The sequence below is a fragment of the Oncorhynchus keta genome, chromosome 10 (assembly GCF_023373465.1).
Source record: "Oncorhynchus keta strain PuntledgeMale-10-30-2019 chromosome 10, Oket_V2, whole genome shotgun sequence".
Lineage (NCBI taxonomy): Eukaryota > Metazoa > Chordata > Actinopteri > Salmoniformes > Salmonidae > Oncorhynchus > Oncorhynchus keta.
In genome coordinates this window covers 15,958,821-15,974,969 of record NC_068430.1, presented here as the reverse complement: position 1 = coordinate 15,974,969, position 16,149 = coordinate 15,958,821, and the positions used below count along the sequence as shown (strand labels likewise).

The 16,149-nt window shown below is 53.9% G+C and overlaps 1 protein-coding gene across 5 annotated transcripts in view; it reads right to left on the bottom strand.

The window, feature by feature from the left end:
* Window positions 1–645: 645 nt before the first annotated feature.
* The window catches only part of LOC118388275 (semaphorin-3F-like), a 122,053-nt gene continuing 106,549 nt past the window's right edge, over window positions 646–16,149 (bottom strand). For 3 of the 5 annotated variants that reach the window (XM_052526542.1, XM_052526544.1, XM_052526543.1), the window contains 9 exons: window positions 16,069–16,138; window positions 6,262–6,406; window positions 5,939–6,161; window positions 4,905–4,993; window positions 4,610–4,651; window positions 4,267–4,423; window positions 3,981–4,064; window positions 3,589–3,722; window positions 646–3,395 (listed from right to left, as the gene is read on the bottom strand). In XM_052526542.1, the coding sequence (XP_052382502.1) occupies window positions 2,922–3,395; window positions 3,589–3,722; window positions 3,981–4,064; window positions 4,267–4,423; window positions 4,610–4,651; window positions 4,905–4,993; window positions 5,939–6,161; window positions 6,262–6,406; window positions 16,069–16,138 (1,418 nt within the window). In that variant the 3' untranslated portion in view covers window positions 646–2,921. Of the gene's footprint in view, window positions 3,396–3,588; window positions 3,723–3,980; window positions 4,065–4,265; window positions 4,424–4,609; window positions 4,652–4,904; window positions 4,994–5,938; window positions 6,162–6,261; window positions 6,407–16,068; window positions 16,139–16,149 lie in introns of all 5 variants that reach the window. The other 2 variants (XM_035777152.2, XM_035777154.2) reach the window with 1 other exon arrangement.

Here is a 16,149-nt window from a genome sequence, read left to right as displayed (position 1 = left end):
ATATACAAATGATTTCTGTTTTTATAAAATATAGAGCTTTAATTTATTAGTCAGCAACATCAATGAGAAAGGAGAAATAGTCGTTTACACAAATCATTACAATAACATCAACTGTGCTTTATGTCATACTAAGTGATTTTTCCTAAATAACCCATACCAAAAATTTGCCAAAGATGCATATATTTGAAATATGCAACAACAACAAAAAACTTTTTGGAAAGAAAGATGGAGCGAGAGAGAGAGAGGAATGAGAGAGAGAGGAATGAGAGAGAGAAGAAGAGAGAGGAAGAGGAAGAGAGAAAGGAAGAGGAAGAGAGAAAGAGAGAGGCAAAGAGAGAAAGAGAGAAAGAGAGAGGTAAAGAGAGAGGAGAGAGGTAAAGAGAGAGGTAAAGAGAGAGGAGAGAGGTAAAGAGAGAGGTAAATAGAGAAAGAGAGAGGAGAGAGGTAAAGAGAGAAAGAGAGAAAGAGAGAGGTAAAGAGAGAGGAGAGAGGTAAAGAGAGAGAGAGAGAGAGAGAGAGAGAGAGAGAGAGAAAGAAGAGAGAAAGGAAGAGGAAGAGAGAAAGGAAGAGAACGAGAGAAAGAGAGAGGTAAATAGAGAAAGAGAGAGGAGAGAGGTAAAGAGAAAGAGAGAAAGAGAGAGGTAAAGAGAGAGAGAGAGAGAGAGAGAGAGAGAGAGAAGAAGAGAGAAAGGAAGAGGAAGAGAGAAAGGAAGAGAACGAGAGAAAGAGAGAGGTAAATAGAGAAAGAGAGAGGAGAGAGGTAAAGAGAGAAAGAGAAAAAGAGAGAGGTAAAGAGAGAGGAGAGAGGTAAAGAGAGAGAGAGAGAGAGAGAGAGAGAGAGAGAGAGAGAGAGAGAGAGAGAAAGAGAGAAAGGAAGAGGAAGAGAAAGGAAGAGAACGAGAGAAAGAGAGAGGTAAATAGAGAAAGAGAGAGGAGAGAGGTAAAGAGAGAAAGAGAGAGGAGAGGTAAAGAGAGAAAGAGAGAGGAGAGGTAAAGAGAGAAAGAGAGAGGTGAGGTAAAGAGAGAAAGAGAGAGGTAAAGAGAGAGAGAGAGAAGGAGAGCTAAAGAGACAAAGGGGCCTCTGTGTGTTGAATATTCCCACACTAGGGTATGACTCCATCTGCCTTTCCATCCACTGACATCCACAGCATAGCTTTTTGGACGAATATCATATACAGTACATAATACATTTCATGCACACAATGAAAAGCCACCGTCCCAAAGAGTTTGGTATGTGTTTCCTGTGGTCAAGAGCAGATCATTCTAGTGGCTGTAGCTATATACACAGAGTTGTACATGGAGACGGAGTCATTTTCATGCAGAATACCATCAACAACGGCTGATCAGAGAAGATGAATAAACTCTTTAGTGAGAGATGTGTAACATTTACCTTCTGTAGGAGATGGACAACAGCTCTGACCAACCTATAGTAACACTCTCCAACATGTTACACTTTCATTTTTAAAACAGTCTTTGCGCACTTTCCCTTTAGTGACTTCCATGGACTAACCCATTGTCTTACTTCAGGTGAAGTCACTCCTACGCTCGTCCCTCAACCGCCAATCAGTGCAGGCAAAATTGTTGCGCTATCTGACGTAAAACAATGTGGACTAAGGGTATATATATTACAAGGAGAGCTGTGATATTGGAAACTACATGGCAGGATTGGAGGAGTTTAGAAATGTTTAGCACAATTCATATGAAACAACTGACCTCATAAGGAGAATAGGTATAGGCTGGAATGCAAACCAGTATACTTATGGATTAGTTTGGAGACTAAGAGATTTCTTTATCTCTTGTAGTAATTGTGCAAAATCAAATTGTCACAAATTATGTAGCGGCCTGCTTGAAATTCTAATCTCAATTGAACAATGGTGTACAAAGGAAAGTCAATGTTATTTCTACCCCATCCCCCAAAACGCTTATTTTAACTATCACAGCCTCAAGGGTACAACATTGAGATGTCATATTTACATATACTACATATACACACAAAAAGTCCACAGCAACTAGTTCTGGAAGAGACTGGCAATATCAATGTAAATATAACAAATGGGGTTGAAAGAAAGCTTGGACCACAGAACACACAGGCACCCCTCATCAGTTTCTGGAAGAGTAGAAAATACTTGAGGGCATTTGGGGTCAAGTCTTGTTTCACCCCTGTTAGGTCAGTTAGGCTGGCTAAGGAAGAGGAGGGCATCATTTCCCACAAGGCCTTTCACTCTCGTGTCTGTCTGTGGCCGTGGGACAAACTCAAAGCTGCAGCCTCGTATCGGCATTTCCTCATCTATCTGCGTGTCCAATGAAGTGCCTTGAAGTGACATCCTTATAGTTCATTGGCTGTGGGAATCAACTGTCCATCATGTCTTTGGGGGAGGTTCATCACACATCAGTGATCTGACTCCTCCCACCTCAGACTGCATACTGCCAGCAGTGGAATGATCCAACACGGAGCCAAATTAACTAAATCTTTTTGAAAGCATTCTTATCAGTCCATTCAGCTGTAGATATTTAGACTTTCAAATGTCCTTTCGATGTGTTGCTGCAATTTTTGCAATGTAATAACACCATTTGTAATAAACAATAACACTACCAACAATAATATCATTATAATAACAATCAGATTTGCACAGATTTGCACAAAAAAGCCTTGTTTTCTATTTAAGTACAAAGAAATCCACAGAATCTTACTATGTACAACCTACAATAAATACTGTGTATCTTTTTAACAGTAAAGAAGAACCTGTTTATTGTTTGCTTGTAGTGGTTTCTCTTTCTTATCGCTATTGATCATTACCTTTTTTAATCCTTTGATTGAAGTCTTTCCCATTTTTGTAGGGTTGTGCAGAGAGGGAGAGAGCAGATGGGACAAGGGGTCGGGGGTCGGGGTAGTGTGTGGCCTGTGGTATAAGCCTACGGCCTCATGTTTCGGCTGGGGTGGTGTGCTCATCGTCATCGTCCTCACGCTCATCCTCATCGTCATGATGCCGGCGGTTGCGGGGCTTCTTCTGCTCTTTCAGCTCCTTCAGTTCCTTGGCCTTGCCAACGGCCAGCATGGGGTCCCCCGGACTGCCCTCTCCCAGCTGCCAGTAGTCCTGACAGTACTGGTTGATCAGGCCCATCTCTGGCTGGCTCAGGATGGTCAGCAGGTCCTTGTACTGACCCGCACTGGGGGTCCAAGGGCTGGACTGGAGGTGTGGCAGGGCTGGGCTGCCTGTCTCTAACAGGATGCTGTTGACCGTGCGGCTGGACAGGACCACCAGCTGTAGCTTGACCAGCGTGTGTTTGAAGTTCTTCTCTGTGGCTGTGCACTGGTAGACGCCGTTGTCTGATGACTGGAGGGAACGCAGCAGCAAACCCTGCTCTGTCTTTAGTGTCCGGCCCTCAGAGCGGATCTGACAGCAGGGAGATATCATTCATTTATCATTGCATTCATTCAGCAATCATTTTCCATAAACAGCAGGCCATATTGTTAAATAATAAAGTAGTAATTTGTCTGATAATCAGCCTGTTTCGAAGGCAGGCTGTATAAGAGTCAATACAGTAGAGTACAGTACAGCTGCAGTGGGATGAGAGTTCCTGACTCACCTCTTTCTTCCTGTCGCTGTTCTCCCTCTGCAGGTGCCATTTGAGAGACACATGAGGGGACCTGGCCTGACACTCCAGGAACGTAGTGCTGCCCTCCACCCCATACTGCACCATCTCCAGCGTTTTCTTATTGGCTGCAGCAAAGCATAAGCATCATGACATCACATGCATGTATTTCCTCAGACCAAATCAGTCAATTACTGCTCAACAGTTAGTGAAGTAGCACAGTAGTAGAATTGACAAAAGCATGTCCTCTGTCAAAATCACATTCCCCTTTCACAATATTATACACATGTGATGTTATTGGATACTGCTGCTGTCAAACTGAATGGTAACCTCAGTGCTGTTAGAGTGTCTATTTGAGGTACGTTAGAGTGTTCTTGTCAGCTCACCATTGGAGTTATAGCCTCTGCACTGGCGGATTGGGTTGCCATACTTTACATCCTGTCGACGGCTGCGCCTAGAGGGGTCAGATCAACATTCCCCAAAAATAAAGAGGTTAACTACAAAACGTTCTACAAACTGCAAGTCTGCAGTAAATATCAAAATATAATTAAAGAGGGGTGTGTAGAGACAATGTTGAGAGAACATTGTATTGGCATTTGGCAAAGGTTCCTGCCCCTAAACATGAGCAACACACACACAAAGACACACACACACACTCTGTTGGTACTCACCTCTTCTGCGAGGCGGAGTAGCGGGTACAGGACTTTCCGTCCCAGGCGCAGTAGGGGTCCCGGGCCAGGCAGCAGTCAGCACACACCTCCCCGTACACGTCACAGCGATGGAGGGCCAGGTGGGTCACACCCAACACTGAACCCACGTACAGCTGTTGCTGTAGGGAGGAAGAGAAGGAGAGACAGAGCGAGGAATAGAGACCAATTGGAAAATGTCGGCATAGCATCATCCAGACTTCGGCATTCACTGTTTAAGCTCTGCAGTGATTTATGTGATATTTTATAGGAAGAGAATTCTGAATGTGTGTGCACTGAACCATCAGACTGGGGAATGTTCAACTAACCCTTTTGGAGGAAATCTTCATGGTGGTTATGGGAGTTGGCACCTGAAATGTAAGAGAAGAATAAAAGTTGGAACGATGTTCTACAGAAAAAATGTTTCTTACATGAGGAATGAGTTGACAAAAATGGAAAGATACTACTGAGAGAGAGAGAGGTAAAATAAGGAGAGCGAGAACATGAACGAGAGGGAAAGGTAGAGGGAGAGAGAGGTAAAATAAGGATAGTGAGAACATGAAAGAGAGGGAAAGGTAGAGGGAGAGAGAGGAAGAACAGGAGAAGAGAGAAAGAGAGACTCACCCTGAACACCTCCACCTCCTCGAGCACCAGCTCCTCAGTCTGCAGGTCATCTCTGGGCAGGACAATTACCTTCTGAACCGTCCCCCTGTCTGAAGACCCAGAGGAGTGATCATGTTAACCTCTACTCCAGACCAGACCCAGAGGAGTGATCATGTTAACCTCTACTCCAGATCAGACCCAGAGGAGTGATCATGTTAACCTCTACTCCAGACCAGATCCAGAGGAGTGATCATGTTAACCTCTACTCCAGACCAGACCCAGAGGAGTGATCATGTTAACCTCTACTCCAGACCAGATCCAGAGGAGTGATCATGTTAACCTCTACTCCAGACCAGACCCAGAGGAGTGATCATGTTAACCTCTACTCCAGATCAGACCCAGAGGAGTGATCATGTTAACCTCTACTCCAGACCAGATCCAGAGGAGTGACCATGTTAACCTCTACTCCAGACCAGACCCAGAGGAGTGATCATGTTAACCTCTACTCCAAATCAGACCCAGAGGAGTGATCAGATTAACCTCTACTCCAGACCAGATCCAGAGGAGTGATCAGGTTAACCTCTACCCTACTCTAGACTCAGAGGATCAGGTTCTACTCTACTCAAATGTCATTAGGGGAATAGGAGTATAGGAGGATCCCCCCGGTCTTGTACAGTGGTCTACAGGAGCCATTCATCACCAGGCTGAGTGAGCACAGTACAGTCATCAACTGTAGGGTCTTCCAGCTCCCACCCTCTGAACCACACCATGATTTACGGCCACAGGGACAGGCTGTGTGAAGTACTGCCAGACGATGACCAGGGTAGTATTACCGTACATTCAAACAAATTACAGTAACTCCACCCTTTCCATAAAAATAGTACTGTAGGCTGTGTTCTTTCGTCTTTGAGAAGACAAGCACTTTGACCAAAATTCGAACAAAATACTTTCCCCAAATTATAGTTTTTTTTTCTGAATCTATCAAAGTTGTGAACACACACTTATAATAGCAAGACTATCAAATCAATCAGCAGGCAGGGATTCAGTGCACTGACCTGTCCCCAGGAATAGGACCTCATAGCTCCCATCGGCAGCAGCCACCTGGTCCACGGTGATGGTGGTAAACTCATAGTCCACGTTGTTCCGGACCACCAGGGGGCGCTTGTGTATTGGGTACACAGTGTTGTACATGGTGGGGTGGTTCCGCATGAAGTTAATCACCTCGTCTGGGTAATCCTTAGTGGACTTCATGTTGGGGGTGAACGTACCTCCGGGACACTGGGTTTAGAAAGAGAGCAGAACCAGCCATGTTAAATGTGGTAATTTATTGAATTTATGAATATGTGTGTTTGTTTATCACCCACAGCACGTCACTCACCGTCCCAGGCCGAGGGTAGGGGATCTTCCCAGTGTAGGCCATCCACTGGTAGTTGGGCCCCTCCTTGTGAGCATAGGGTCCATTAAAGACCTGACGAATGTCAGCCATGGAATAGACACACACTGCTGAGCCCTTAAACACTGAGCTGTATGGAGAGGTGAAGGGATGAGGAGGGTCAGAAACACTAAAGGGAACAGCTTTAGGAGACATGGGATTACGACTCACTCTCTGAGAAATTAGCTACATTCTCCCTCACATCACATATTCTCTCATAGACATAAGGCAGGCATACTCCAACACTATGATGACCCACAAACACTCTCCACCACAGACAAGCTGTCTGACACACTCTCAATCAAAGATCCACACACAGCCAAGTTAAACATCAGAGAGACAGCAGCACAGCACACACCACAGCACACCACAGCACACCCCACCACAGCACACCAGAGCAAAGCACACCATAGCACACCACATCCCACCACAGCACACCCCACCAGAGCAAAGCAAAGCACACCCCACCACAGCACACACCACCACAGCACACCCCACCAGAGCAAAGCACACCACACCACAGCACACCCCACCACAGCACACCCCACCAGAGCAAAGCTCACCCCACCACAGCACACCCCACCACAGCACACCCCATCAGAGCACAGCACACCACATGAAAGCACGGCACGGCACACCGCAGCACTCCCACGCTGTGCTGTGGTGGGGTGTGCTGTGGTGTGGTAGGATAGGGTGTGGTGTGGTGGGGTGTGCTGTGGTGTGGTGGGGTGTACTGTGGTGGGGTGTGCTGTGGTGTGGTGGGGTGTGCTGTGGTGTGGTAGGGTAAGGTGTGCTGTGGTGGGGTGTGCTGTGGTGTGGTGGGGTGTACTGTGGTGGGGTGTGCTGTGGTGTGGTAGGGTAGGGTGTGCTGTGGTGGGGTGTGCTGTGATGTGGTGGGGTGTACTGTGGTGGGGTGTGCTGTGATGTGGTGGGGTGTACTGTGGTGGGGTGTACTGTGGTGGGGTGTACTGTGGTGTGGTAGGGTAAGGTGTGCTGTGGTGGGGTGTGCTGTGGTGTGGTGGGGTGTACTGTGGTGGGGTGTGCTGTGGTGTGGTAGGGTAGGGTGTGCTGTGGTGGGGTGTGCTGTGATGTGGTGGGGTGTACTGTGGTGGGGTGTGCTGTGATGTGGTGGGGTGTACTGTGGTGGGGTGTACTGTGGTGGGGTGTACTGTGGTGTGGTAGGGTAAGGTGTGCTGTGGTGGGGTGTGCTGTGGTGTGGTGGGGTGTACTGTGGTGGGGTGTGCTGTGGTGTGGTAGGGTGGGGTGTGCTGTGGTGGGGTGTGCTGTGATGTGGTGGGGTGTACTGTGGTGGGGTGTGCTGTGATGTGGTGGGGTGTACTGTGGTGGGGTGTGCTGTGGTGGGGTGTGCTGTGGTGGGGTGTGCTGTGGTGGGGTGTGCTGTGATGTGGTGGGGTGTACTGTGGTGGGGTGTGCTGTGATGTGGTGGGGTGTACTGTGGTGGGGTGTGCTGTGGTGGGGTGTGCTGTGGTGGGGTGTGCTGTGGTGGGGTGTGCTGTGATGTGGTGGGGTGTACTGTGGTGGGGTGCGTTGTGGTTGGTGTGCCGTGCTTTCATGTGGTGGGGTGGGCTGTGTTGGGGTGTGGGCTGTGGTGGGTGGGGTGTGCTGTGGTGGGGTGTGCTGTGGTGTGGTGGGGTGTACTGTGGTGGGGTGTGCTGTGATGTGGTGGGGTGTACTGTGGTGGGGTGTGCTGTGATGTGGTGGGGTGTACTGTGGTGGGGTGTGCTGTGATGTGGTGGGGTGTACTGTGGTGGGGTGTGCTGTGATGTGGTGGGGTGTACTGTGGTGGGGTGTGCTGTGGTGTGGTGGGGTGTACTGTGGTGGGGTGTGCTGTGATGTGGTGGGGTGTACTGTGGTGGGGTGTGCTGTGATGTGGTGGGGTGTACTGTGGTGGGGTGTGCTGTGATGTGGTGGGGTGTACTGTGGTGGGGTGTGCTGTGATGTGGTGGGGTGTACTGTGGTGGGGTGTGCTGTGGTGGGGTGTGCTGTGATGTGGTGGGGTGTACTGTGGTGGGGTGCGTTGTGGTTGGTGTGCCGTGCTTTCATGTGGTGGGGTGTGCTGTGTTGTGGTGGGGTGTACTGTGGTGGGGTGTGCTGTGATGTGGTGGGGTGTGCTGTGGTGGGGTGTGCTGTGATGTGGTGGGGTGTACTGTGGTGGGGTGTGCTGTGATGTGGTGGGGTGTACTGTGGTGGGGTGTGCTGTGGTGGGGTGTGCTGTGATGTGGTGGGGTGTACTGTGGTGGGGTGCGTTGTGGTTGGTGTGCCGTGCTTTCATGTGGTGGGGTGTGCTGTGTTGTGGTGTGGGCTGCGGTGGGGTGTGGTGTGCTGTGGTGGGGTGTGCTGTGGTGTGGTGTGCTGTGGTAGGGTGTGCTGTGGTAGAGTGTGCTGTGGTGTGGTGTGCTGTGCTGTGGTAGGGTGTTCTGTGTTGGGCTGTGGTGGGGTGGGGTGTGCTGTGGTGGAGTGTGCTGTGTTGTGGTGTGCTGTGGCAGGCTGTGCTGTGGTGGGGTGTGCTGTGGTGGGGTGTGATGTGCTGTGGTGTGATGTGCTGTGGTGGGGTGGGGTGTGCTGTGGTGGAGTGTGCTGTGGTGGGGTGGGGTGTGCTGTGTTGTGGTGGGGTGTGCTGTGCTGTGGTAGGGTGTGCTGTGCTGGGCTGTGGTGGGGTGTGCTGTGCTGTGGTGTGGTGGGGTGTGGTGGGGTGTTAGGGGTGTGGTGCGCTGTGGTGGGGTGTGGTGGGGTGTGCTGTGGTGTGTGCTGTGGTGTGTTGTGCTGTGCTGTGGTAGAGTGTGCTGTGCTGGGGTGTGCTATGCTGTGGTAGGGTGTGCTGTGGTAGGGTGTGCTGTGCTGGGGTATGCTATGCTGTGGTAGGGTGTGCTGTGGTGTAGTAGGGTGTGCTATGCTGTGGTAGAGTGTGCTGTGGGGTGGTAGGGTGTGCTGTGGTGGGGTGTGGTATGCTGTGGTAGAGTGTGCTGTGGGGTGGTAGGGTGTGCCGTGGTGGGGTGTGCTGTGGTGGGGTGGGGTGTACTGTGGTGGGGTGTGCTGTGTTGTGGTGGGGTGTGCTGTGGTGTGGTAGGGTAAGGTGTGCTGTGGTGGGGTGTGCTGTGGTGTGGTGGGGTGTACTGTGGTGGGGTGTGCTGTGGTGTGGTGGGGTAGGGTGTGCTGTGGTGGGGTGTGCTGTGGTGTGGTGGGGTGGGCTGTGGTGGGGTGTGGTGTGCTGTGGTGGGGTGTGCTGTGGTGGGGTGTGCTGTGGTAGGGTGTGCTGTGGTAGAGTGTGCTGTGGTGTGGTGTGCTGTGCTGTGGTAGGGTGTTCTGTGCTGGGCTGTGGTGGGGTGGGGTGTGCTGTGGTGGAGTGTGCTGTGGTGGGCTGTGGTGGGGTGGGGTGTGCTGTGGTAGGGTGTGCTGTGGTAGAGTGTGCTGTGGTGTGGTGTGCTGTGGTAGGGTGTTCTGTGCTGGGCTGTGGTGTGCTGTGGTGGGGTGGGGTGTGCTGTGGTGGGGTGTGCTGTGGTGGGCTGTGGTGGGGTGGGGTGTGCTGTGGTAGGGTGTGCTGTGGTAGGGTGTTCTGTGCTGGGCTGTGGTGTGCTGTGGTGGGGTGGGGTGTGCTGTGGTGGAGTGTGCTGTGGTGGGGTGGGGTGTGCTGTGGTGTAGTAGGGTGTGCTATGCTGTGGTAGAGTGTGCTGTGGGGTGGTAGGGTGTGCCGTGGTGGGGTGTGCTGTGGTGGGGTGGGGTGTACTGTGGTGGGGTGTGCTGTGTTGTGGTGGGGTGTGCTGTGGTGTGGTAGGGTAAGGTGTGCTGTGGTGGGGTGTGCTGTGATGTGGTGGGGTGTACTGTGGTGGGGTGTGCTGTGATGTGGTGGGGTGTGCTGTGATGTGGTGGGGTGTACTGTGGTGGGGTGTGCTGTGATGTGGTGGGGTGTACTGTGGTGGGGTGTGCTGTGGTGGGGTGTGCTGTGGTGGGGTGTGCTGTGGTGGGGTGTGCTGTGATGTGGTGGGGTGTACTGTGGTAGGGTGTGCTGTGGTGGGGTGTGCTGTGATGTGGTGGGGTGTACTGTGGTGGGGTGCGTTGTGGTTGGTGTGCCGTGCTTTCATGTGGTGGGGTGTGCTGTGTTGTGGTGTGGGCTGTGGTGGGTGGGGTGTGCTGTGGTGGGGTGTGCTGTGGTGTGGTGGGGTGTACTGTGGTGGGGTGTGCTGTGATGTGGTGGGGTGTACTGTGGTGGGGTGTGCTGTGATGTGGTGGGGTGTACTGTGGTGGGGTGTGCTGTGATGTGGTGGGGTGTACTGTGGTGGGGTGTGCTGTGATGTGGTGGGGTGTACTGTGGTGGGGTGTGCTGTGGTGTGGTGGGGTGTACTGTGGTGGGGTGTGCTGTGATGTGGTGGGGTGTACTGTGGTGGGGTGTGCTGTGATGTGGTGGGGTGTGCTGTGGTGGGGTGTGCTGTGATGTGGTGGGGTGTACTGTGGTGGGGTGTGCTGTGATGTGGTGGGGTGTGCTGTGGTGGGGTGTGCTGTGATGTGGTGGGGTGTACTGTGGTGGGGTGTGCTGTGATGTGGTGGGGTGTACTGTGGTGGGGTGTGCTGTGGTGGGGTGTGCTGTGATGTGGTGGGGTGTACTGTGGTGGGGTGCGTTGTGGTTGGTGTGCCGTGCTTTCATGTGGTGGGGTGTGCTGTGTTGTGGTGGGGTGTACTGTGGTGGGGTGTGCTGTGATGTGGTGGGGTGTGCTGTGGTGGGGTGTGCTGTGATGTGGTGGGGTGTACTGTGGTGGGGTGTGCTGTGATGTGGTGGGGTGTACTGTGGTGGGGGTGTGCTGTGGTGGGGTGTGCTGTGATGTGGTGGGGTGTACTGTGGTGGGGTGCGTTGTGGTTGGTGTGCCGTGCTTTCATGTGGTGGGGTGTGCTGTGTTGTGGTGTGGGCTGCGGTGGGGTGTGGTGTGCTGTGGTGGGGTGTGCTGTGGTGTGGTGTGCTGTGGTAGGGTGTGCTGTGGTAGAGTGTGCTGTGGTGTGGTGTGCTGTGCTGTGGTAGGGTGTTCTGTGTTGGGCTGTGGTGGGGTGGGGTGTGCTGTGGTGGAGTGTGCTGTGTTGTGGTGTGCTGTGGCAGGCTGTGCTGTGGTGGGGTGTGCTGTGGTGGGGTGTGATGTGCTGTGGTGTGATGTGCTGTGGTGGGGTGGGGTGTGCTGTGGTGGAGTGTGCTGTGGTGGGGTGGGGTGTGCTGTGTTGTGGTGGGGTGTGCTGTGCTGTGGTAGGGTGTGCTGTGCTGGGCTGTGGTGGGGTGTGCTGTGCTGTGGTGTGGTGGGGTGTGGTGGGGTGTTAGGGGTGTGGTGCGCTGTGGTGGGGTGTGGTGGGGTGTGCTGTGGTGTGTGCTGTGGTGTGTTGTGCTGTGCTGTGGTAGAGTGTGCTGTGCTGGGGTGTGCTATGCTGTGGTAGGGTGTGCTGTGGTAGGGTGTGCTGTGCTGGGGTATGCTATGCTGTGGTAGGGTGTGCTGTGGTGTAGTAGGGTGTGCTATGCTGTGGTAGAGTGTGCTGTGGGGTGGTAGGGTGTGCTGTGGTGGGGTGTGGTATGCTGTGGTAGAGTGTGCTGTGGGGTGGTAGGGTGTGCCGTGGTGGGGTGTGCTGTGGTGGGGTGGGGTGTACTGTGGTGGGGTGTGCTGTGTTGTGGTGGGGTGTGCTGTGGTGTGGTAGGGTAAGGTGTGCTGTGGTGGGGTGTGCTGTGGTGTGGTGGGGTGTACTGTGGTGGGGTGTGCTGTGGTGTGGTAGGGTAGGGTGTGCTGTGGTGGGGTGTGCTGTGGTGTGGTGGAGTGGGCTGCGGTGGGGTGTGGTGTGCTGTGGTGGGGTGTGCTGTGGTGGGGTGTGCTGTGGTAGGGTGTGCTGTGGTAGAGTGTGCTGTGGTGTGGTGTGCTGTGCTGTGGTAGGGTGTTCTGTGCTGGGCTGTGGTGGGGTGGGGTGTGCTGTGGTGGGGTGTGCTGTGGTGGGCTGTGGTGGGGTGGGGTGTGCTGTGGTAGGGTGTGCTGTGGTAGAGTGTGCTGTGGTGTGGTGTGCTGTGGTAGGGTGTTCTGTGCTGGGCTGTGGTGTGCTGTGGTGGGGTGGGGTGTGCTGTGGTGGGGTGTGCTGTGGTGGGCTGTGGTGGGGTGGGGTGTGCTGTGGTAGGGTGTGCTGTGGTAGAGTGTGCTGTGGTGTGGTGTGCTGTGGTAGGGTGTTCTGTGCTGGGCTGTGGTGTGCTGTGGTGGGGTGGGGTGTGCTGTGGTGGAGTGTGCTGTGGTGGGGTGTGCTGTGGTGTAGTAGGGTGTGCTATGCTGTGGTAGGGTGTGCTGTGGGGTGGTAGGGTGTGCCGTGGTGGGGTGTGCTGTGGTGGGGTGGGGTGTACTGTGGTGGGGTGTGCTGTGTTGTGGTGGGGTGTGCTGTGGTGTGGTAGGGTAAGGTGTGCTGTGGTGGGGTGTGCTGTGGTGTGGTGGGGTGTGCTGTGGTGGGGTGTGCTGTGGTGTGGTGGAGTGGGCTGTGGTGGGGTGTGGTGTGCTGTGGTGGGGTGTGCTGTGGTGTGGTGTGCTGTGGTAGGGTGTGCTGTGCTGTGGTAGGGTGTTCTGTGCTGGGCTGTGGTGGGGTGGGGTGTGCTGTGGTGGAGTGTGCTGTGTTGTGGTGTGCTGTGGCAGGCTGTGCTGTGGTGGGGTGTGCTGTGGTGGGGTGTGATGTGCTGTGGTGTGATGTGCTGTGGTGGGGTGGGGTGTGCTGTGGTGGAGTGTGCTGTGGTGGGGTGGGGTGTGCTGTGGTGGGGTGTGCTGTGTTGTGGTGGGGTGTGCTGTGCTGTGGTAGGGTGTGCTGTGCTGGGCTGTGGTGGGGTGTGCTGTGCTGTGGTGTGGTGGTGTGTGTTCGGGTGTGCTGTGGTGGTTGGGGTGTGGTGCGCTGTGGTGGGGTGTGGTGGGGTGTGCTGTGGTGTGTGCTGTGGTGTGCTGTGGTGTGGTAGAGTGTGCTGTGCTGGGGTGTGCTATGCTGTGGTAGGGTGTGCTGTGGTAGGGTGTGCTGTGCTGGGGTATGCTATGCTGTGGTATGGTGTACTGTGGTGTGTTGTGCTGTGCTGTGGTAGGGTGTGCTGTGCTGGGGTGTGCTATGCTGTGGTAGGGTGTGCTGTGGTGTAGTAGGGTGTGCTATGCTGTGGTAGAGTGTGCTGTGGGGTGGTAGGGTGTGCTGTGGTGGGGTGTGGTATGCTGTGGTAGAGTGTGCTGTGGTGTAGTAGGGTGTGCTATGCTGTGGTAGAGTGTGCTGTGGGGTGGTAGGGTGTGCCGTGGTGGGGTGTGCTGTGGTGGGGTGGGGTGTACTGTGGTGGGGTGTGCTGTGGTGTGGTAGGGTAGGGTGTGCTGTGGTGGGGTGTGCTGTGATGTGGTGGGGTGTGCTGTGGTGTGGTAGGGTAAGGTGTGCTGTGGTGGGGTGTGCTGTGGTGTGGTGGGGTGTACTGTGGTGGGGTGTGCTGTGGTGTGGTAGGGTAGGGTGTGCTGTGGTGGGGTGTGCTGTGATGTGGTGGGGTGTGCTGTGGTGGGGTGTGCTGTGATGTGGTGGGGTGTACTGTGGTGGGGTGCGTTGTGGTTGGTGTGCCGTGCTTTCATGTGGTGGGGTGTGCTGTGTTGTGGTGTGGGCTGTGGTGGGTGGGGTGTGCTGTGGTGTGGTGGAGTGGGCTGCGGTGGGGTGTGGTGTGCTGTGGTGGGGTGTGCTGTGGTGTGGTGTGCTTTGGTAGGGTGTGCTGTGGTAGAGTGTGCTGTGGTGTGGTGTGCTGTGCTGTGGTAGGGTGTTCTGTGCTGGGCTGTGGTGGGGTGGGGTGTGCTGTGGTGGAGTGTGCTGTGTTGTGGTGTGCTGTGGCAGGCTGTGCTGTGGTGGGGTGTGCTGTGGTGGGGTGTGATGTGCTGTGGTGTGATGTGCTGTGGTGGGGTGGGGTGTGCTGTGGTGGAGTGTGCTGTGGTGGGGTGGGGTGTGCTGTGGTGTGCTGTGCTGGGCTGTGGTGGGGTGTGCTGTGCTGTGGTGTGGTGGTGTGTGGTGGGGTGTGCTGTGGTGGTTGGGGTGTGGTGCGCTGTGGTGGGGTGTGGTGGGGTGTGCTGTGGTGTGTGCTGTGGTGTGCTGTGGTGTGCTGTGGTATGGTGTACTGTGGTGTGTTGTGCTGTGGTAGAGTGTGCTGTGCTGGGGTGTGCTATGCTGTGGTAGGGTGTGCTGTGGTAGGGTGTGCTGTGCTGGGGTATGCTATGCTGTGGTATGGTGTACTGTGGTGTGTTGTGCTGTGCTGTGGTAGGGTGTGCTGTGCTGGGGTGTGCTATGCTGTGGTAGGGTGTACTGTGGTGTGTTGTGCTGTGCTGTGGTAGGGTGTGCTGTGCTGGGGTGTGCTATGCTGTGGTAGGGTGTGCTGTGGTGTAGTAGGGTGTGCTATGCTGTGGTAGAGTGTGCTGTGGGGTGGTAGGGTGTGCTGTGGTGAGGTGTGGTATGCTGTGGTAGAGTGTGCTGTGGGGTGGTAGGGTGTGCCGTGGTGGGGTGTGCTGTGGTGGGGTGGGGTGTGCTGTGGTGGGGTGTGCTGTGTTGTGGTGGGGTGTGCTGTGCTGTGGTAGGGTGTGCTGTGCTGGGCTGTGGTGGGGTGTGCTGTGCTGTGCTGTGGTGGTGTGTGGTGGGGTGTGCTGTGGTGGTTGGGGTGTGGTGCGCTGTGGTGGGGTGTGGTGTGCTGTGGTGTGTGCTGTGATGTGCTGTGGTGGGGTGTGGTGTGCTGTGGTGTGCTGTGGTATGGTGTACTGTGGTGTGTTGTGCTGTGCTGTGGGACAGGGTGTGCTGTGCTGGGGTGTGCTATGCTGTGGTAGGGTGTGCTATGCTGTGGTAGAGTGTGCTGTGGGGTGGTAGGGTGTGCTGTGGTGGGGTGTGCTATGCTGTGGTAGAGTGTGCTGTGGGGTGGTAGGGTGTGCCGTGGTGGGGTGTGCTATGCTGTGGTAGTGTGTGCTTTGATGGGGTATGCTGTGCTGGGGTGTGTTGTGCTGTGGAGGGGTGTGGTGTGCTGTGGTTGTGTGTGCTGTCCTGTGGTGTGCTGGGTGTACAGTATATTACTATATTAGTACATTCTGTCGAGGGGCCTATCATTAGCACTACAGTAGTTTTAATCAATTGGGCTTCAAGGGGGATGATGACTGTGGCGAGTTAGCATGGAGGCCTTGGGTGAGACGGGGAAACAATTACAGAGCACTTCTCTCACAGACACACATACCAGCATTTTTATTATGACTGGGTGTGTGAATGTGACAGCGAACTCTCTGTGTGTGTATCCTCCACACAAATTCTACTGTTGCATATGTGGGGGCAGGAGCTGCGAGCCGTTTCCTTGAATCCTAATGCTGTGCTGAATGATGGCTTGTTATCAAAGCCCAGCCATGTGGGAACACAGGTTAAGTCTCTCACTGGAGACCCCTTCCCCTCTGTGCTACGGACTGACTTCCTCTTCTGCCTTTGTAGTGTGCAGAGCAGACTGTGTGGAATAGGCTGTTTCAATAACAGAACGTGTTACACAGGTGCCTTCGGGCAGAATGAATATGGATGGGAGACGGGAAACCACGGGAGGGAACCAAACATCTGAACCACTGACTTCATATTTTCTACAGGTCTGCTGAAGAGATCTGATTGAGTGAAAGCTGAAATGGGTTGTATTGTTCTTCAATGAGACAGATACAGTGGTAATGACAGTGGTAATGATGTGGTTGAATTAACTGAGACAAATAACACAGTCAATCAGTGGCTCACCCTGAAACTGAGAACACTCCGTAGATGACAGGATTCTTTGTGTCTTGAGTTGGCTGGATGTACACGTCCCCTGTTAGACAC